General features: G+C 44.6%; 1 protein-coding gene across 3 annotated transcripts in view; it reads left to right on the top strand.

The window, feature by feature from the left end:
* The window catches only part of ppp2r3a (protein phosphatase 2, regulatory subunit B'', alpha), a 52,568-nt gene extending 34,793 nt beyond the window's left edge, over positions 1–17,775 (top strand). For 2 of the 3 annotated variants that reach the window (XM_069535650.1, XM_069535649.1), the window contains 11 exons: positions 11,140–11,412; positions 11,674–11,777; positions 11,918–12,020; positions 12,126–12,200; positions 13,054–13,297; positions 13,828–13,876; positions 13,966–14,055; positions 14,148–14,323; positions 14,423–14,541; positions 14,878–14,984; positions 15,122–17,775. In XM_069535650.1, coding sequence (XP_069391751.1) covers positions 11,140–11,412; positions 11,674–11,777; positions 11,918–12,020; positions 12,126–12,200; positions 13,054–13,297; positions 13,828–13,876; positions 13,966–14,055; positions 14,148–14,323; positions 14,423–14,541; positions 14,878–14,984; positions 15,122–15,218 — 1,437 coding nt within the window. In that variant the 3' untranslated portion in view covers positions 15,219–17,775. Of the gene's footprint in view, positions 1–9,675; positions 9,940–11,139; positions 11,413–11,673; positions 11,778–11,917; positions 12,021–12,125; positions 12,201–13,053; positions 13,298–13,827; positions 13,877–13,965; positions 14,056–14,147; positions 14,324–14,422; positions 14,542–14,877; positions 14,985–15,121 lie in introns of those variants that run through there. The other variant, XM_020098171.2, reaches the window with a different exon arrangement.
* The last annotated feature ends 4,426 nt before the right edge of the window (positions 17,776–22,201 follow it).

Here is a 22,201-nt window from a genome sequence, read left to right as displayed (position 1 = left end):
CTGCAGCAGATTGTGTGTTTGAGTGTGTGTGTGTCTGTGTGTGTGTTTATTTACTGAGCTGTGTAACCTTATGCCCTGCTGATATGTAGGGCACCTATTTATGAGGTTACCATGGCAGCTGCCATAGTCGGAACAGAAGAGCCAGCACCCGAACACATCATTACACAATCTCATTCCTCCTCCATCCTCTGACTGCTTCTCCATCCCTCCATCCTCTCTCTTTTAGTTTTTTTCTCCTCCCCCTCTACATTTAATTTCTTTCCATCTTTGCATCTTTTATTTGTTTGCTTCAGTTTTTCTTTTCTTTTGTGCCTCTGGCTGACTTTTCGTTTTTCTTCCCAGCGTCCTGCTTTCACCTGTGGTTAAGGAGGTGGTCTTCGATGACCACTGCTCCTCTTTCCTGCCCTGTGATTGGCTGCCATGTTATTTTTGGAGCAGGGAATAACAGTTGTTGCTGTGTGCAGGGCAGAGCAACCCAATAAGAGGTGCTGATTGGAGCACAGCAGGAGGATGGTTGAAGGGCGGGGTGAGGTTAGGTGGGGTTGTGGGTAGGAGTTGGGGTGGGAGCGCCTGTTGGCACACTGAGTGTTAATGGTATCGTTACCCTCCACCCTTGGCAGAGTTAGGTGTGAGGGAGACCTAAATCTGTCCACCCCTCTGTACTATGGCATCCCGCTAACAGACGCACTGTCGCCACAGTGTAAATGGACCTGCATGTGTGTGTGTGTGTGGATGTGTGTGAGGAAATGTGTGTTCGTTGGCGTGTTGTGCGTCCATCCAGGCTTCCTGACATGTCCAGATGTTCATGCATATGTGCGCATTTACATACGTGTCCATGCACTTGTACATGCATAAAAATGTATTCATACGGCGAATGTGTGTGTGTTAGAGGAAGCGTGTATGTGTGTGTCTGCGTTTGTTGGCCTATGGGTAAGTTGACTCCGTGCTACTGTGGGTCACAGCTGAGTTTGGGAATAGCTCTCTGACACCCAATACCACCTCTGGCACTCTGGGAATTATGCTAATATTCCTCGGCGCCAACCCCGCCCCCTGCCTTTGTTGCACATTAAACTGCCAATCAAACTGTAAACAAGACAAGCCCCCCCCCCCCCCCCCCCTCACACACGACCACTTCCATGCTCCACCTCGAAGAGTTGTAGCCGTGTTTCATTTGGCCCTGTTTGGACTTTGATGGGAAGTTCTGCTAAGCCCCTCAGGCGACACTGGCACATCCTGATATGTGTGTATGAGTGTGTGTGTGTTTGTGCGCACACATGTTTATTGTTTATGTTGTTGCTGACAGACTAATACAGGCATTTCTACACCTCTCAAAGCAGAACCATTAATCTGCATAGAGACAAGGAGGCCAGCTGATATAAATCCACAACAGTCTCAGAGCGGGGCAGCAGTGATGATGGGGGGGGGGGGTCGACTAAATCTGCCTGTGGTACTTCAGGTCATTGCCTTCCACTGAGTGCTGGTCTCTCTTCCTCCTCCCCTCTCTCAGTTTTTGAGAAACATGAGACCAGAAATTTGAGAGCACCTAAATTTGACCCGAATGTTTTTGTTTCAGAGCAAAGTGATTTTACCCGCATACACTCCTGGCTGCCATTCTGATGGCTTCATTAACCCACTGATGATTTGAGTGTGTTTGTCAACTGCTGGGGACGTGTTTCTAGGCCACAAAAGCACTGGTGGGTTACGTGGTGCATGATGTCCTCTGGGAAACTGCTGAGGATGTGGTAGAACTCCCGTCTTTACTTTGTCAATAAAAAATGCATAAAAACTGTGAAGAAAGAAAATGATGTGCTCAAAATACTGCAAGACATCGGGCCTCCCTGGCTGAAGACGCTGGTCGCACCCACGGAGAGCGCAGGCAGTCGGGTCAGTTAGTGACAGACAGGTACAGCAGCCAATCGTGTTTATTAAAGTCCTGCAAGAGCCACAGGCACCGGATTTCAACAAATAAGATGAAAACTGTGCCAGAAACAACTTACCAACCCTAGCTTAAGCAAAGTAGAAAGTCTCCACCTGAGTGTGTCTCAAGGACAGTTTCATCCATCAGGCACCTAAAATAAGCATCACTTTGTGGCTATGCCGTCATTTCACACAATGGTGCAATTTCAGTTTTCTCCTCGTCACACCGAAGTGAACTGCTGATCTCTAAGAAATAAACCTGCTACTTTTTTGGCACAGAAAGTCTTGAAAACAGATGGAAGCCGCAGTAAAGATAAGTGTGGAGACAGAGAGGAAATAGCAGGAAGACAGAAAAGCCGAATGAATTAATGTCTCTGCGAGACAGCAGGAGAAGTCGGCTCGGAGAAAAGAGGGATTCATTCAGTGATTTGGAGAAGAAGAGGAGAAAAGAGAAAGAAAAAGAAGTCATGGTGCTGTGTGTGTGTGTGTGTGTGTGTGTGTGTGTGTGTGTGTGTGTTGGGGGGGGGGGGCAGTTGTTGACTCTGGGTTGAGTAAGGATGATGTCATTCCTCTGAAGCCTCCACAGGAAATAAGGTCACAGTAGGACCCTCAGCCAAGCACAGAAAGACGCCCGTTTCAGCCTAGGTGCACAAACAGACAGATGAATACGCACACACACACACACACACACACACACACACACACACACACACACACACACACACAAATGCACTCTCAGACAGGGACTGGTGTTGCTATGTGTGAGAGGAGTTTTCCAATACAGCTCATACCATCCAAGGTTAGGCTGGACAATGGATTATTCACCACCCTGCCCTGTGACATGCACACTCACACACACACACGCACACACACACGCACACACACACGCACACACACACACACACACACACACACACACACACACACACACATATACAGAGAGCGAAATGGTGGAGTTGTTCATTAACTTCACAATTTTGGCTGGGAGATATTTTCACACACATCTACACACACAGCACTTTTAAGCCATTGACATCATAATTCACCACTCCCGGTGCAGACTGGGATATCATCCAACTGCTGTTCCCCGTGTGCTTTGTTCACACACACACACACACAGGCAACAACCTGACTCTTTTATGCAAGTTACTTTTTTTTACCTCACTGCTGAGTAACTCCCTGGGCCTCCCTCTGTGTCACCATGGAAACCACCACAATATGTTTATTAGGAGTAGGTGTTCAGTGGAACTCCCCTACCCCAGAATGTTGTGCAATCTGACCGGCTGATGGGGGCTCCGTTGCAGACTCACGGCACCAGGGGAAATCAAATGGAGACTGGACGTGTTTTAGTTTTTTCATAATACAGAGTACGTTGAAGGAGTCGTGGCTGCTTGTGCGTACGTGTCTGAGTTTTGTGCGTGTGTGTTTTCCCTTCCAACAATCTCAATACGGTTGTTTCCTCGTCTAACTCCGCCCTCCCCTCCTCTCTCCCTTTGAACTCACCCTTGACCCAGCTCCACCCAAACTGAGCCGGGGGTTTTCCTCCAGAAAACTGCCTCAGCCTCTAAGATGCTCTCACCAAGCCTGTCAGGATTTACCCCCTGAAACTATTTATGTGCTTGTGTGAAGCTGCAAGATGTTTGAAGTGTAGACCTTTGTTTTTCTTATTTCTTGAACAAATGAAACTTTAAACACTTCTTAAAACATGTATGTTGGTACAAAACTGATTTATGAGGCTGGGATTCAGTCGTCTGTGAAAAATATATAATCTCTATCAAACATGATTTTGTCAGCCAAGGTGATTTCAGAATTTTACCTGTTTTGAGATGAGGAATCTGAAGTTCCAGCATCTTCTTTCAGATCCAGACTCACCTGTGTGTCAGACCGGTCAGACACAGTAATATGCGGAGAGCTGCTTCCCTCTAGTGACTCTCAGCGCCCCCCATATCACAGGGCACAACTCCTCTTGTTTTATATTAAGAGAATTAATAGCTCCATCTACAGGATGATTGTTGAACTAACACTGATTTAAGAGTCAGTTTGATTTTCCAAGCAGGTTTTCACTTGAGATTCTGCTTCATATATTTATTACTTGCTTTAAATTAAGTCGTCCACTAACCAGAGGGTCAGTGGATCAGTCCACGTGCCGAAGTGTCTTTGGGCAAGACACTGAACTCTAATGGCTGCACCGGCAGTGTGTCAGTGATGTGTGATAGAGAAAGTGCTGCACATAATGCGTGTGTGTAATTTAAAGTGCACTGAGTGGTCATCAGAATGTATAAATACAGAACGTTTATATTTAACATCTAAAAGCATTTTTATGTTGTATGTTGGAATAACATATTGTTTAAGAAAGGATGATGCTTGATGCTTCTGATCTAAGTGGTAAAAACCTGATGGATGCAACAGGTTCACCCTTTTTTAGCTTCAGTACAATCTCCTCCAAGGATTCATCATGTATATCATGCATTTTGCAGCAACATGGGAATCCCTTGTGCAGAGGGTGCTTATCAATGTCGACCCTTCTCTCTACTAACATTCCTGCCAATCTTTGCTCCTCCCTCCGGAAAAGAGAGGAAGCGGAAGTTGAGTCTCTGTGTCGTTGGCTGTGTGGAGTCTCTTGCTGCACTCTAGTGTCAGCTCTCACACTGCAGCTCCAGGCTCAGGGCCGTCACTGCTGCTGATGTAGGATGAGCTCACTTACTCGAAACACTGAGATAGCCATTAAACAGTAATACAAAACTAGCACAACCTGATAGGCGTGTGTATAAATATAAAAATGTCAGGCTGGCCAAGTGGAGTTTGTTGTTATGAAGCATCACTTGTCGACAGGCTGCTGTTCCCGCTGAGGGAGATGATTCACAGGGAAATTTTTTCTGGTGATGTCGCCGGGCATCGCTCCCAGAAATAGGCAGTAAAGTGATACCACAAGTACGTGTATCTACAAAGAAAGCCCCCCTTCGTTCTTAAAGTGAAGTTACATGTTTTCAGAACGACTTCCTGTGCGGGTGGGGTGGAGGTTGATATTAACAGCTGATATCAATCCCAGATATTGCAAAATTGGTGTGTGTGTTGGCAAATATGCACAAATAATGGTGGAATTCTTGTAGTAACTTCTTTATCAATTCAAATTTGACATAGTTACGTCCACCAAGAGGATTAGGTCTGGATGTGGTACGGGTTGGTTATTTTTTATGAGATGGAGATCGTGCTTCAACATTTTCCTTGATTTCTATTGGTCTAAAACATCCAGTACCATTCAGGATCGTATGTGGAGTTTCAGTGGCTTGATAAAAAAGATGGTACTGTTGCTGCTGTGGCACTTGAGCCTGTGACAGTTTTACTACAGCGCAGCCTCTGTTTCCACCCAGATGTCCACAGCAGCAGCAGCAGCTGTGTTTCTGACTGTTCCCATGTTGTCCTCCTCGGATTCGGATGTGATGTAGACCATGGCCAGCAGTGATCCACTTCATCAGCGGAAGCAGCACTTGAACTGCGGGTTCATTCTCCCCCAGTTTAGAGAGGAGGCTCCCAAGGCAACTGTGTTTATGTGTGTGTGTGTGAGTGTGAGTGTGTGTGTGTGTGTGTGAGAGAGAGTGTGAGTGTGTGTCTTTCTTGAGAGGAAGTAAGACTGGGAATAAAAAATAGCGCAGCAATGTGAATTGCGTTTCCTGCTGTTGGCACGGTAACCCTGGGAGCATTCCACCCTCCACTCAATCCAGGGAAAGGGTTATTGCCATGGAGATGGCATTTGGCAGGCATGGTCTAAACTCTAAAGTGAGTTTGTGTGTAATAACAAAGAAGGGGTGTGGGTGGGTGGGTGGGTGCAGCTTTTTGTCGTGTGAAATGTTCAAGTTTAGTTTAGTTTTCTTCATTGTTTTAAAAGTATTTCTGCATCACAGAAAGTTTGTATATCAGACTGTATGTGTGTGTTTGTTGTCACGTGTGCATCCATATGTGTGTGAAATCTGCCTGGTGCCCGAAGCAGAAATAAACATGAAATCAGTGGCTATATTTACACAGAGCAGACAGCCAATTTCACAGAGCAGGTGTGTGTGTGTGTGTGTGTGTGTGTGTGTGTGTGTGTGTGTGTGTGTGTGTGTGTGTGTTTAGGAAGTTGTCATGTTCACACTATTTAACTGCTCTGAAAGTCTGGAGGCAGCAGTTCCTGTTAAGTGAATTCAACGAGATACGCACATCACACTGACTTACATAGATTATCTGTAGACTCTGACCTCAACCATAGTTTCTTCTTGCCTAACCCTAAATTTACCCTAAATCATAACCTTAAAACATATCTTAACCCTAACATGTCCTTTTCCCTCAATATGAGTAAGATCTGCGCTACACACACACACACACATAAATCACATGACACATTTGACACATGTGCTTGTGTGCTAATTAAACCCTGTTGACGGGCCTCAACATTTATTTAACAGTTAGATGAAGACAGCAGTTGTTTGACAGCTGAGCCTCTGCCTCCGTCCCTCCGCTCTTCCCATCATGCATTTAGTGGTCAAAGTAATGAAGGCTGCTGACTCACCTGTTCCCGTAGCAGCAGGGTTGGATTAGGGTTGTGCAGTGAGCGGAGTACTTTAAGACATTACACACACACACACACACACACACACACATACACGCACCTGTTGCTGACCACCTAAACCCTCCTTAAATTTCCATTAGCACTTCTCCTCTTCCGTCTTTAACCTTTTCTTTCTGTCCTCTCTCATGCTTAACCCAGCATCACAGGGAGATTCGCATTTTATTCATCATTGTTTTTGTTGAGTTTTTTTATTCATATAAATTACAGGTATAAGCTCATAATAAGGATTTAAAGTGGCTTAAAAACTCATAAAGGTTTGTGCTTCTCTTGCTTTTTAATTTTTCAGCTTTAGTACCAAATTATGTCTTTACACCGTACCAGTCAAATCTTCACTGCAGAGAAAGCTGAGATTATCCAGAGGAAAGTTATATAAAACACATCACGACGCAGTTTTAGGTCCACTTAGGGAAACAAGACCTTGAGAATCAAGTCATAATACAAAAAGAATAAAATTACATTCTTGTCATATTCTAACTTTATTTTCTTTTTTCTTTTGTAAAACTGCCCTTAAACCCCAGTGTGTTAAATATCATCTGTTGCAAAAAGGAAAGGCCGTCAGTTATTCTGTCTTACTCTAGTTTATCTGTAGTTTATTTGTCTCTATGTTGTGTCTTGCACCAACATCGAATATTATGTCTTTATCTTGCTTCACCAAACAAAGAAGGATAAAGAAACGATTTAGGCCACAAAAAAAGCAAAAAACAATGGTTGCTATGCACGTGTGTGGCCTTGGAACTGGCCAACACATCAGTGCTTACCTTATGTGAATCTCCCAGTGGGAACAGTCTGTCCCACTTGTTTTTCCTGAGCTACTCACCCACATGCTATCGTGGAACACCTGAGAATCTCTGAAGGAGCTGTCTCCAGTTGTTTCTGGAAAGTCTCCATCTTTTCACAACTTGGTAAATGAACTTGTTTTTCATTGAGGTGTTTGAAAAGCATCGTCAGGAAGACGTGGCAGGTTTTAGGACCGAGTGGAGACAGTCTGAGGGGGCGGGGTTTTACACATGCCTGTCAGTCAGACAGGAAAAGAGCACACAGCTGCCCAGTGGCATCTGCTCTGGCTCACACACACCAACGCTTACATGCACACGCGTACATCTCTTTATCCAGAGTTCTATGATATCACAAGTGCATCGCCGCAGTCGACGAGGTCGTGCAGAGTGAGAAGGGGGGGGGGACTAAATCAGACTGAGGGCAGCGAAGAGAGAGAAAAGAGAGCGAGGAGGGGGGAAGAATGAACATGGCATGAGCTGCTGGTGTGAGGGCAGTGGTGCGCTCCCAAGATCATGTTCATTTGTTGATCGACATGAGATACTGTTTGTATTAAGTTTCCCTCTGCTGCTGGGAGGTAATAAGTGACCAGAAGTGTGTGTGTGTGTGTGGGATCGGTACGTGACCTTGGGTTCAGTACAGAGTCCAGTTGTTCCAAAGAATTCAGTACAGGGAGCTGAGAGGAGTCATCCTAAAACACAAGGTGACTCACTTATTTTTCTGAAAAGTCACTCACCCACTCTCTCACACACACTCTCACAAGACGTCATGTGTGAGGAATCCCTGTTGTTCATCTTTCACACACACACACACCCACACATGTTAGCATTAAAGACACACTCCTGAAACATAGGTCACAAGGACAAAGGTCAGATCCAGATCAAGGTCTCCAAAGGATAGAAAAGAAGGGGATATGCATCGATATCAAAAAAACCACTGCACCAGCATTTGTTATGTTTGTGTTGGGGAAGAGTTCATCAGTATTTATGGCCCGTTAAGATCTTTGGCATCTTGAAAATTAATTTCCTTAGTTTCCATCCCATCCACTGATGCATTTCTACTCAAACATCTCCCTCTGTTTTAGGAGTTTAATTGCTCCTGAGGCCCAGTAGATGGCACTACACTTTCCATCTGTGCACCAGCAGATTCTGAGAAATCAACAGTTTCCTGTTCTTTGACAGCAGCGAGCGTCGGTTTAAAGTTCAGAATGTGTAAACAGTGAAATGGAGTAGTACTTGGAATAAAATAGGCCGCTCCTGATCCCCTCTCTCAGGTCGCTCTCTTCTTGGCACTGAGGGGGAACTGGTCTGATTCGGCTGAACTGGGATTTAGGGCCGACTCTTGGCTTCCTGGCGGATGAAGGATGTTGTATGGTATTTGCACCAATTTATTCTGGCAGTGGGAGATAAACATAAATTCTTATCATTGTATTTAAGTCCAGTCATTGGTGCCAATGATTCAATTCAAATCTAATAAACAAATTTAATAATCAGATTGTTTGCTCCTGGTCTCCAGCTTCTTGAATCTGAGGATTTTCTGCAATTGATCAAGAGTTTATAAAGTCATTTTAATGTTCAGAGGGAATGTAACTTTCCATCAGTGAGCTGCAGGTCCAGTTAAATGACTGTATGTCAATGGATGCAGGTGCTTTACTCGCTGATATATCACTCCATCCTGAATTAACTCTACGATAATATAATATAATAATAATAATATAATAATTTAATATCAGCTTACTCCACTCACACCGAAGCACCGAACGAAGCTTGCTGTCTGCTGTGAAAGTATTTCTATCAGAGTTGTAAACTTCCCTCTTTCGTCAAAGTCAGGGACCCGAGGAGTGCTCGGGTCCCTGCAAAACGCTGCACACAGATATGCAACATGGCCGAATCCCCTCCCCACCTCAACCCCCACCCCCAGGACAGCCGGTTCACTTCGTGTGTGTTGCCAGACCCCGGCGTGGCTCATGTTTCTCTCCATGCAGTTTGTCAGAGCGCACCAGTGAGAGGACACCAAAATACATACATCCAGAGCTGACAGGGGGAACACCGGAGAGTCTCTGCCTCATATAGAAGCTGCCGTGCGGGGGCTGCGATTTGCCATTAAACAGCACACGGTACCATGGTGCTGTCGTCCGGCCCTCACGGTTGCACGGGGGTCTCGAGGAACTTCTCTTTGCACAGATACGCTGCTGGATTACTGCTCTACAGGACCCTGATTTGGGAGTCGGTGCATTCAAGTGGGATCTGGATGTGAGATTTTGTGAATGTGTGTGATTGCCAAAGGACGTTTTGAGTAAAACCCCCCCACATGCTGGATACTCTGTCACTTTCCCGAGGTGATCGGCCGTGTTTGAGTTGCTGAGCTGTTGGACTTATTCTCCTCAGCCCGCTCGATATCCTCTCACTGGTTGTGTGGTTGCTGGGTGAACTGGTCCACCTGTAACCTCTGCGTCAACACCCGCACCGGTGGCCCTGTCTGGTGGGGGGTTACAAGTCTCGGCCCCCACCATGATGATCAAGGAGACGTCGTTACGCCGAGACCCTGACCTGAGGGGGGAGCTGGCCTTTCTGGCCAGGGGGTGTGACTTTGTCCTCCCCTCGCGATTCAAGAAAAGAATCAAGTCCTTCCAGCAGCAGCAGGTCAGTCGGTGCAACAGGCAGGAAGGACGAGGAGAGCGAGACAAAGAACTCCCAAACTAATAAATCTCATTCATTACACACGTTCATACATGAAATATACACATACAGTACATGCAGCTTGTTGCTCTCACACACACACACACACACACACAGTGACATGCTAGGGACGACTGTCTATTCTGAGGCAGATACCAGCAGTGTATTAATAGGGCAGGAGGTGCAGGAATAGAGTGATAGAATGAACGCTGTGAAGGAGAGCGACAGGGGGAGGACCACCACAGCTGTCCTGCTCAATACACACACTTTGGAGAACACACACACACACACAAGCACAAACACACACACACACACACACACACACACACACAAATACCACAACAGGCAACAGAGAGTGACTGGTTTTTATTAAAATAGTTTTAATAGTATTTTCTTACTTTTAAAAAAAATCAAATTTCACATCTTTTTTATCATCCCCTCTGTTTCTCTTGGTTGATCGAAGATTACTCTGCATGGTGGTGGATGAAATTAGTACGAATTAGAGTTACAGGTTAGATAATTAGATAATTAAATTCAGATAATAGTAGTAGAATAGTATAAAGTGTGGGGATAAAATCACTCATTAAACATTTGATATTTATGTGTGTGTGTTCTTCATGCAGCAATACTATTGAGTGAGATCGGGACGGATTAGATTACTGCTTTTTTTCTTGCCACAGTTTCAAATCAGTTGTTAAGCGTGGACTAACTTTGACTCACGGACTGTAACACCTCTCTCCGTTTGTCCGCTGTGTGTTAACGACTCACTCAGAGTCTCCGGCACATTCCTCACATCAGTGCATTATCCTCATGAAGTGAAGTCGAGTCTTGTTGTCAACTCCTCTGGGGAAAGTTAGCTCTTAAAGTGAGAAAATTATGGACTTTCCTGCACTTTAAGAATTCATGTTAAATTGGTGCAAGTGTGGTCTCGGTTCTCAAAATGCAGAGCGAGATAAGTGGTGTCAAACATTCCTGGATTGTGGTGTCATGTGTCTGTCGTTAAAATTGCAGGAATAGTTTCTATCTTTCATTTAAGATTCAGTTCACAAATGAAAGTAAATACATTTTTATTTAAAGCAAGAAAATATGATGAGGTGTGATCAGGTAATCAGCCCGGGCTCTGCCCCTCCACCCCCACACCTGACCTCCCTCCTCTCTTTTCAGGTCCAGTCCAAACCAGGCACGCCACCGCCAGCCCCCGCCACAGCCCCGGCCACACCGACCCCAACGCCGCGCTCGCCCAGCCCTCCTTCGTCTCCGGTGATCATCACCCCTCCTCCCCCCGCCGTCAACATTCCCAGGTTCTACTACCCCCGTGGGCTCCCTGCCCTGGGCCCGGCTGCCAACCACGACTCGGCCATCGCTGCCATTGAGACGGCCTTCACAGAGTTCGAGGAGGAGAAGGCGGACATATATGAGATGGGAAAGATCGCAAAGGTAGAAAGTTGAACAGCAGATGTTATAATGTCTGAATAACATCTCCAATCTCAATATTTACTTGTTAACATCAGACTCTTCATCTGCTAAACAGCAGGAATTTCCAGGAACGTTTTCTTTTTTCTACTAATCACTGCACACACGGTCCCACTCCTTTCTTAGCAGTGTCATCACTAATCGTAGGAAACACACTCCTGATGTCCAGCACACAATCATTCTTGAAGTTTAATTAATGGTTTTGTTACTTGTGTCTGTGCTCAGGCTTGTGGGTGTCCTCTCTACTGGAAGTCACCCATGTTCTACGCTGCAGGAGGCGAGAGGACGGGATTCGTCTCGGTCCACTCCTTCATTGCAACCTGGAGGAAGTAAGACAGGCGTCATCTTCATCTGACTTTTCATTGTCATTATTGTTTTGTCTGTCATCAGGTTGTGAAATTGTCTCCTTTATCGTCTTTTATTTTCTTGACTTTCTCCTCTTGCCTCCTCTTCCTCTCCTCTCCTGCAGGTTGTTGCACAGTTGCCATGACGATGCATCAAGGTTTATTTACCTGCTGGCCAAACCTGGCTGTAACTACCTGGAGCAGGAGGATTTCATTCCTCTGCTGCAGGTAAATGTCACATCAACGTTGATTCTGTAGTTTTCTCTCTGACTTCTAATATTCAGTCTAAATTCAGATTTTTCTGCTCCTTCCTGTTTGTCTCGGTCTGATTAGGACATAGTGGATACTCACCCTGGACTCACCTTTCTGAAGGATGCTCCTGAATTCCATTCCCGCTACATCACAACGGTAACTGGCATAAAAAATGATAGTAGCTTTAAATGTTTTATTTCATTTCATTTGTTTATTGTATCTTTTACTTTTCTATGTATATTTAACAGCTTTAGCTTTACAAATGACTGATTTTACAGATGTTTCATTTAATTGATTGGTTTAAAAATATAATAATGAAGATTAAACTTTCCAACATGTATAGAATGGTTTAAATAAATCCAACTTACCTGATTACAGACATAAAATCATCAGGTCAGTATTCAAAAACAATAACCTCCTGTGTGTGTGAATATGTGTGGATGGGGACAGTTGGTTGAGGGTTTGATGTGTAGAGGAGCAGAGGTGTAGAGGAGCAGAGGTGTAGAGGAGCAGAGGTGTAGAGGAGCAGAGGTGTAGAGGAGCAGAGGTGTAGAGGAGCAGAGGAGGCCGTGCTGTGGTTGTCAGTGTGAAGTGACATCACGGAAACACTGATGCCCCCTACAGCCCACTGCAGCTGCAGCAGGGGCCTCGGCCTCTGGCATGTCCATATTAAGACACTTCCTCCAGTCTGGGCCTGCTGACCCACTACTGTAGGAGGCATTAGTAGCCCAGGGAGGTCTGGGTACCAGGAAATAGGCGCTAATCTGCTCTGTACTGAGTTTAAGTGTTGTATGTCAGGGACAGGAAGTGCAGACCAGACAAAAGTATCAGTTGTGGAGCGTTGTTGGTCGGTCCAGCTCCGTTTTTAAACTGGTTAAAACCAACTGAACTAAACCAAACATCTGACATCAGATGGATCAATTCACAAGCCAAACTTAGATTCATGATCTTTCAGGCATTTTTTATCTGAAGTTAATTTGGTTGCCTCCTGTAAAATGCACTCATGCAGGTGATCCAGCGGATATTCTACGTGGTGAACCGTTCGTGGACGGGACGTATCAACATGATTGAGCTGCGCCGGAGCAACTTCCTCCAGACCCTGGCCCTGCTGGAGGAGGAGGACGACATCAACCAGATCACAGACTACTTCTCCTACGAGCACTTCTACGTCATCTACTGCAAGTTTTGGGAGCTGGACACAGACCACGACCTCTACATCGACCCCAAAGACCTGTCGAGATACAACGACCACGGTATGAACAACTTGAGCCGAGGATTTGTTGAACTGAAATTCATCGATGCCAGATGCATTGGGGACTTTTCTATAAAACACTTTAAAGAAAGAAATCAGACCTTGAGGGGAAAAAGGAAAATTTGATTCCAAAACATGAAATTTATGGTAAATGACAAGAAGTGTATAAACTTTTTTTTAATACGCTGATTTAATATGAGTTGGATTTCCAGTAAAGATCCAGAATTCGAAGCAGACAAACTTTGGTTTTGCTTATTTTCCATTTGTCTGGCCTCCACAAGCACTGGTGCAAATAACAGCAGCTGTTTGTCCTCGACGCAGCATTTTCATGCTTTCAAATGTGAAACAGCATTAAACTGTTAACTGCATTATATGACCACTCAGCCAAAGTATCATTCACTGATGTGAGTCACTACTTACACAAGTGACTACTGTACTTGTGCTTGTACTTGTCTCTGTGTATTTGAACAAAATCACATTTGCGTATTTAGTATGTATTTAGTGCTGACGCCTCGTTCTCTCTTCTGGCAGCATCCTCGAGCAGAATCATTGAGAGATTGTTCTCAGGCGCCGTCACTCGGTACGTGGAAACAAAGAAAACACAGACTAGCTGATTACTTCACCGTAATGGCAGCACTAAATGTGAATGTCTCTCTTCCTTGTTTTCAGGGGTAATGCGGTGCAGAGAGAAGGCAGGATGAGCTACGCCGAGTTTGTCTGGTTCCTCATATCTGAAGAAGACAAGAAGAATCCCACCAGGTAACAGTCGCTCCGTTCTGTGTGACTGAGCAGGTGTTTGTGCGTTTTTAAATCTTACTTGTGTTGTAACTTTACTTCATTTCTCTCTTTAGTATCGAGTACTGGTTCCGGTGCATGGACGCAGATGGCGACGGTGTCCTGTCCATGTTTGAGTTGGAGTATTTCTACGAGGAGCAGTGTGAGAGGATGGAAAGAATGGGCATCGAACCTCTGCCCTTCCAGGATTTGCTCTGCCAGATGCTTGACCTGGTCAAACCTGAGAGCTCAGGTTGTCTATTCTATCCCTTTTATAATCATGTTATCTTTTATTGCGTCTTTTTTATCCCCCTATCTGAACATAACATAACCACCTGTTTGTGTTCTCCAGGTAAGATAACTCTGAGTGATCTGAAGCGCTGCAGGATGGCCTACATATTCTTTGACACCTTCTTCAACCTGGAGAAATACCTGGACCATGAACAGAGAGACCCGTTTGCTGTGCAAAAGGTGTGAATCTGCAACACAGTTATCTTGAAGCAGACGGTTAGGTTTGCATGTTCTTCTCTGGTAACTCCAGCTTCCTCCCACAGTCCACAGACATGCATGTTACTGTGTGTTAACTGGTGACTGGTCAATGTGAGAGTGAATGTCAATCAGCATCAAACAGTATCAGACATTAATTGGGGCATTTACCTTCTTCATTAGCATTAGATAACGATGGGATACTGGTTTCGGGTTCCCAGAATTATGAGCATCTTCTCATTCTCACGTATTTAACTTCTCTTACCTCTTGTGTTTTTGTCTTCATTGCCTCATGTTTGTGTTGTGGATGTTATGTTGCAGGACATTGACAGTGAAGGTCCGGAGCCATGTGACTGGGATAAATACGCCTCGGAGGAGTACGAGATACTGGTGGCGGAGGAGACTGCAAACGAACAGCTACATGAGGGGTACAACACACACGCAAATGTGTTTTTGCTTGTATGACAATGAACTGAGGATTATTTACAGAGCATGGAGGGCAGAGAAAATAAAAGTATAACGTATTTGCAGCCACAACCAGTTCAACTGTGTGTGTTTGTTCCAGGTCTTTTGACGACGACTATGAATCTGAGGAGCTTCAGGTCCCCGGAGAGATTGGGAATAAAATGGAAAAACTGGTGATATCAGATTTGACAGCATAGAAACTTTGTCCCTGGAATTCCTGGGCCGTACATCCTGGAAAACAGATGGGGAGCGAGTGACAGACGTTCCCCTCAGGATGGATGGACCGAAAGATGCAAATGGATGTAAAATGATTCTGGCATCTGTCGTACGATGACTCTGGAGTGTTCCTCAGAACGGACTCGTCAGTTTTGTTGTGTGTGTGACTGTAAACCAGTACTGTTCTATGTCCGGTGCAAAAATAATGCACCTGTATTCATGCAGGAAACAATGTCACTGCCTCCGAGAGAACAAAGCCAGCGATGGTGGGAGAAATAAGCTCTAAGCAAACCTTCACTGTAAAATAATGTAATTGTGAATTCTCCACTGACAATCCTGCCAGACGACAATCACTTGCAATCTCAGTCAATGCTCTGCTGAGGGCGGACTGACACTGTACCACAAATAGACGGTTGGAGTTGGCAAACGTGCACACGGAGACACTGCAGATAAGGATAGTGATATGCATCGCCTTCCAAAACCCCACAGTCACAACAGTCAGCTGCTCAGTTCTACCACACACAGACAGACACTGCCATCAGAGACCGGCTGCCCGAGCATCTCGCCCGTCACTGTTTTTTCTCGTAGAGGAAGTCGTTAAAACCTCTGTTCTCTTCAGGGAGGACTCACGTAAAACCCGTCCGACAGGTTGCAGCAGCACCTCTCTGTGGCCGGCCCGCGTTACTGCACGTCATTGCTCGTCGTGCACGGCACGTAATGACTGGCTCAACCTTGCCAAGAGGGAGCTCAGTTCACTGCACAGCCTGAGCTGCTCTATTCTTAGAGAGGCATTATCGGCGCCCCACCTCTGGACTCGCTTTGAAGTCGTCTCTTAACCCTGGAAAAAATGTCTCCGACTGCTCGGACCGTCATGTTCCGGCCGCTGAGCTTCAGCAGGGCAGAGGGAGAGACGAGAGAGTGAGGCGTCTCGACAGACATAATCAAACTCTCTGGTAGAGTTGCCCACACATTTCCACCTGTAACATTTGTAATTATATATATGCACATAATAAGAACTGTGAGCCGTTCCTGTCCATCTCATGCATTTGTCCAGCACATGGTATGTATTTTATCTGGTAACTATTTCATTTGTCTCTGTCGTTTATGCCAAAAATGCAATTTTTCTGCCTGGAAGTCGATGTTATTTACATTTTCCCTGTAACACACACACCCCTGAGGATGCCTCCAAATGAGAAAAAAAAAGATATCAGTCCAGCCTCCATCTTATATAGGAAACATAGGAAAAACAACATCAATGTTTAACGGCAGCCTCTCTGAAGCAGTGCCCCTGTTATGCTAAAACAAACCACACAACACACTTTGAACAGTTTCCACTAGGAGCTGCTTTCTATCGAGGAAACTGAGGTTTGTGGACAGTAACGGGACACCGCGTCTGACAGGACGTGATGCTGTTGAATTTCTGAAATGTAATTTCGTTTTTTCATGCTTTCCACATGAAATCCCACTCGCTCACCATTGTACCGAGAGGGGGACAGAAATCCTCAGCGATAGATTTATGTTAAAATGCAAATTGAATCCATTAATTTGATTGAACCGATCCTTCACCTCTTGTTATTTACTGTGCAGGTGCATGTGTGTACACTGCCCTCACTGCAATAGTTCAGAGCGTGTCTTGGCTTATACATCACTGATTGAGCGTGTTTTAGGGACGTGTGATCTGTTGCTCTCAGTTTATATGTCCTAGTCGTTGCCATGGTGATGATGTTCCTGTGTTTTATGTGTGTATGTAATGTACGCAGACACACTCGTACGCACACCATGTGATAGTTGCAACTGAAAGGGAGAAAGAGCTCGTGGATGACCTTGAGTTTCCCTCCTCTGCTCCACAGCCATTGTAAATGTGCCTGACTGTATTAAACTATATTATTATTATAATAACAGTGATAATGAGCCATTATACATACAATGGCTGTTTTCTTTTCTTTTCTATGTTGATGGCTTGTATTGCTGTGCCACTGTGTGGCTCGTGGGGCGGGGGGGTAAATTATGTTAGATGTGTGTATGTTTGTGTGTTGGATCCACAGTGGATTTCAGTGGGGGGAGGGGGGTCCTCTGAAGCTCCGACCACCTGACAATCAAAATATATGAGATAACGTGTCATATAGAGAACCTCTGAGACTGATGCTTCACTGCTGTGGTCACAGACACACTCGTGGAGACGTTTTCAACCAGACGTTGAAGGTGATGGGACGTCTTCCTGGCTCTATGCAAAGTGTCCTGATGCTCACATGTGCAGCATCGGGGAGGAGAGAAGCCATGTGGGACTTTTACTTTGAAACTATATCTCTGCTGAGACGTAGAGAAGAGACTTCTATTTTGTGTACTTCCTCTGTGCAGAGAGATGTAACGCGAATCCAGAGGGTTACAATATTGGCATGGTTTTCTTTCTCTTCATCACTTTGTCTTTCTTTCTTTCTTTCTTTCTCACTTTCTTTCTTTCTTTTATTTGTCCTGTTCCATGTTATTTGTTGCTTTTGTCTGAAGTTCAAAAGTTTAAATAAAGATGTTTCAAGAATATTAATTCTCCTGGGAAATTCTTTATGGCTGCTCGCCACCTGTCTCTCACACACACAAACACACACACAGTGTATGTACGTCATCAATCCCTCCTTGTGTACACACACCATGTCCTGTAAGTGTGTTTGTATGTGCCAGTGTTCAGTAGTGTGTACTTTATTGTCTTTGAATCTGCTGAGTGTCTGAGGCTCTGACCTTTTTACCTGGCAGCTTATACACCTAATAAAAACATCTCTTCTCTTTTTTTCTGACCAGCATTAAGCACAACTTCAGACTTCAATTATCTGCTGTGGATTTTTAAACAGCTGAGCTTGTTTTCTCTTCGAAGACAGGAAATGAATTGATGCTGGTTCACTTCATAGCTCTCAGACCCACATGGCTTGGACTGCGACTGGCATACATGATGCAAGCAGCTCTGTACTGAATCACTGTGACTGGCGTCACTGTTGTCATGACAAACATGGGCCAACACAGGAAGTCCCTGGTGAGTGTGGCACATTGTTTATTGTTCCCCAGAAAACATGTTCAGGAGTTTCCCAAGAAAACCACAACTGATCATGATGACGATAGAATCAATCAGTGCCTGGAGCTGATCGGATTCAGTGACGTCATTTGTCTTATTGCATTGTCATGTCGTAACATTTCAGTTGTGTAACTTTCCATGTGGAGCCTGTTTGCCTCTGTTTTCCCAGCTGGGGAACATGGTGCTGGTTGCAACACCATTGCAGTTAATGTGCCAATATGTGCTATTATATGACTGTGTAGCCTGGATCTCTGTGCAACCATTCCAGCTTTGGAGTTGTTACCACTGGATACACTCCCAGGCTGCTTTCTAGCAGTGACCTCCAGTGGTCTTAGCCCAGCAGGGGCCAAGTGGTACCATCTGGCATTACTAACCTTTTCAATTGTACCATTTGTCTTCATCCGCTCTCTCTTTTTTCCTCACTGTCCTCAGTCATAGATGAGATGAACAACATGACAACGACCACATCGACCAAACTAGAAAGTCAAAATACAAGTCAAGTACATTTTTCTTAAACGTTATTTCTGCAATATTAGGTAGCTCTTATTAGAGTGCAGCCTGGGAGGCAATTTTCTGTCCAAACCCATCCAAGCCCCAGAGAAAAGCATCTGAACCGAACCCGGCAGGCATTACAGTTTTTGAGTCCGAACCCGACCTGAGCCTGATGTTTTCCCACAGTCACTTGCACGGAACCTGAACCAAACACAAGCCTGGAGGGTCCCACTGGATCTCGATTGGATCAGGTTGGGTATCCGCACCTTGGTTCTTATCTCACTCATGTCCAAGTGTTCATGTTTAGAAACTCAAAGCAAACCAAACATGATTGTTGCCAGGTTTTTTTGTTGCGGTTTGCTCTGAATGTAATGGTTGTCCTGAGTGGTGTAATAGTTGGCATTCCACCATGTTGTGATTTGTACTTGAGCAATTTGCCTCCACTCGAAGGTCAGAGTTGACTGGTCATTGTTTGAAATGGCACTCTGCTTGTTTTCCTCAAATGTCAGGGACAAAGTCATCAGCCAGCCAGATCGCCCTCCCACCTCCCCACCTCCTTGAGTCACGGACATTCCACTGCCATGATTGCCCACACCCACCACCCAATGGTGATGGCGGTGGTGGTGGTGGTGTGACCCGGCAACCATGATGTCACAGGATGGGATGTCAGGATTGGAAGGTGTTGTCTCAGTAGGAACACATGACATGATTTATGTTAGAAAACATAGATCTGTCCTGAGCGCAGAGCTTTAGATAAGGCTGCTGACTTTAAACCCCCTCCCCAAAAAAGTAGCATGGAAACAACTGGAAACAGATTCATCTTATCAAAGAGCGGGGAGCAGCGACAGGGTGAAGTGCTCTGGAACCTGAGGGACTTAAATTATGTGGAGTTTCTTGCTCGTCCCAGACAAACTAGTGATTCCAGAAACATGTGCTTTGGATGAAGCTGGCTGGAAAAGTCCGGAAAAGTGCGAGAGAGGAAGCAACTGGAAGCAATTCATCTTATCAAAGAGAGACGAAGAGACGAGCTGGAGCACAGAGGGATTTTGAATCAGGTGTCCCGCCTGTTCCAGACATACCAGAGATACCAGATCAATGCCAAATAAAATATTAAATATCAGTAGCAGATATGTAAAGTCGCTACCTGCAGACTCTTGAGCCGTGCTCGAGGTGCAGCTCCAGCGACGGCAATGTTTCTCAGATGGTTGGTCAGTTCAGCACTTTGGCCCAGACTGAAATAATTACTGGATGGATTGCCTTGGAATTTTGTGCCGACATGCATGACACCCAGAGGATAAATTATACTGACTCTTATAATCCCCTGACTTTGCTCTTATTTCCAGCCTGAGCTTCATTTCTTGTGGCTGTGGTGAAATATCTCAACAACTGCTGTATTAGATGCATTGTTGTGGGATTGAATACATCAGTCCAAGGACCCCAGATAATTAATCCTGCTACATTGTTGATGTTGGCTCTGCCACCACCACCTCAAAGATTTCACTTTTACAGTAAAATATCTTGAGGTCTGTTAATATGATGCACTCTTTGTGATTTGGGTGTAATATCTCATAATGATTTATGGGAATTAACAGGGTGGAACATTCTGACGCAAAGCAGAATGAAAACATGATATGAAATATACATATCAGCAAATTCTGTGACCTAGCGACATTTAGCAAGGTTTTGAGCATGCTAGCAACTTTCCGTTGAAAATAGTTCTTTAGAGTTTTTCCAACTACTTCCTAGTTTTTCAACCACGTCCCCAATTCTGTATAATAGGATTTGACATTGTCTTGTCAGGTGACCAAAGCATATTTGTAATTTTTGCCACAATGTTATTTTCTTCACTTTACCACTGGGGGGCGCCAAAGGGAGAAAACTGCAGTTCTTACAGTGTAGCTTTAATCAAGAATAAAATTAATATAAAATTGAAATCATAATAGTACGACTTTTTCATTTACAGTGTAAGTTTATAAACTGAAACTCTAATGTTCATGGGAAAAAGTATGTGTTCCTTAAAATGTGCAACTTACTTAAACTATTACAGAGGAACATAATGAATTCAGTGCATTTTACTACTGTACTGTATCTTGTATATATATACAACTGTAATTGTATTCTTCTTCCCACATCCATTTTCTTTTCATGTCTCTTTTCAGACAACACACGTCTGCACCTATGGTCTACACACATATAAGCCCCTATCTATTCCAATGAAATGCAATTGACGACATGCACATACAAACATGCACAGACACACCACAGAAACAGGCAAAGTGTTTGATGGTCCAACCAGCTGCCTTGCAGAACTCGAAGAAAAAAGAGAAAAGGGGGTCGAGAGACGTTGACAAACAGACGGGAGAGAGGAGAGAAAGAGAGAGACGGAGACAGAGATAAAGAAAAGAGAGGCACGTCTGCTCTTGTTGGTGTGCTCAGATCTTTGAACTCATGATGAGCCAAATACATCTACTGGAGGAAGAACCTCACACACACACACACACACACACACACACACACACACACACACCCCACCAAATTCCATCCACCTTTTCTCTCCGGCCAGACATCCGTTATCATCAGTCACCTGCATATCTAGCGTTTCATTCCACTTTCTAGTGAACATATGCACACACGCTCTTATGTAGACACAACATGCACACAACTTTATAAAGAAACACATACACACACACACACACACACACATGCAAGTCAGAGTGGAGCGAGGGCGTAATTAACATCTAGAAAACCACACTTATTCCGCTTTCTCTTCTTTTCTCTGCACTACAAGAATATACAGTGCACACTATCATATGGCTGGACATATTCCACTTACTTCAAAGACCTGTGCTGAACTGAGTGTGCATGATTACAGGGAGGACTTGCTTTAAAGGGCTTTGGAGAAGAGAAAAAATCTGAGAGGGAGAGACGGGGAGAGAGAAGGGGGAGACAGAGAGAGAGAGAGAGAGAGAGAAAGCAGCTGGGTTGGTGGTAAACATCTGGTGGCTGTGGAGGCCTGACCCTGACATACAGGGGAAATAACTGCATCGCCGTTCTAAGATCGGCCTCCTTTAGTTTGTCCTCCACTGATCCGATGGAATGTGACTGGACGTCTGTAAAAGTGGTAAAGATATATGTCACGTAAGGCTGCTCCACTGTGGCTTTGCTTCCATTCATCCAAAATCTATAATGTTGTTTAATTCACACACACAAATGTACAAAACTATTACACAACATATGAAATATTTTCAAATTTTCTGTAATATCAATATTAAAAGTTGTTTCTGTATTTTAATCAAACAATCATATATTAGACAATTAAAACGTAATGAATATGGATAAATATTGGATAATACTCATTCACTGCAGTAGTTCTGCAGTTAGGGGGCTCCACAGTCTGTCTGTGCCCACTGT

The sequence above is a fragment of the Paralichthys olivaceus genome, chromosome 12, assembly GCF_024713975.1.
Source record: "Paralichthys olivaceus isolate ysfri-2021 chromosome 12, ASM2471397v2, whole genome shotgun sequence".
In the NCBI taxonomy this organism is placed as follows: domain Eukaryota; kingdom Metazoa; phylum Chordata; class Actinopteri; order Pleuronectiformes; family Paralichthyidae; genus Paralichthys; species Paralichthys olivaceus.
This window is presented reverse-complemented; position numbering and strand designations above follow the sequence as displayed.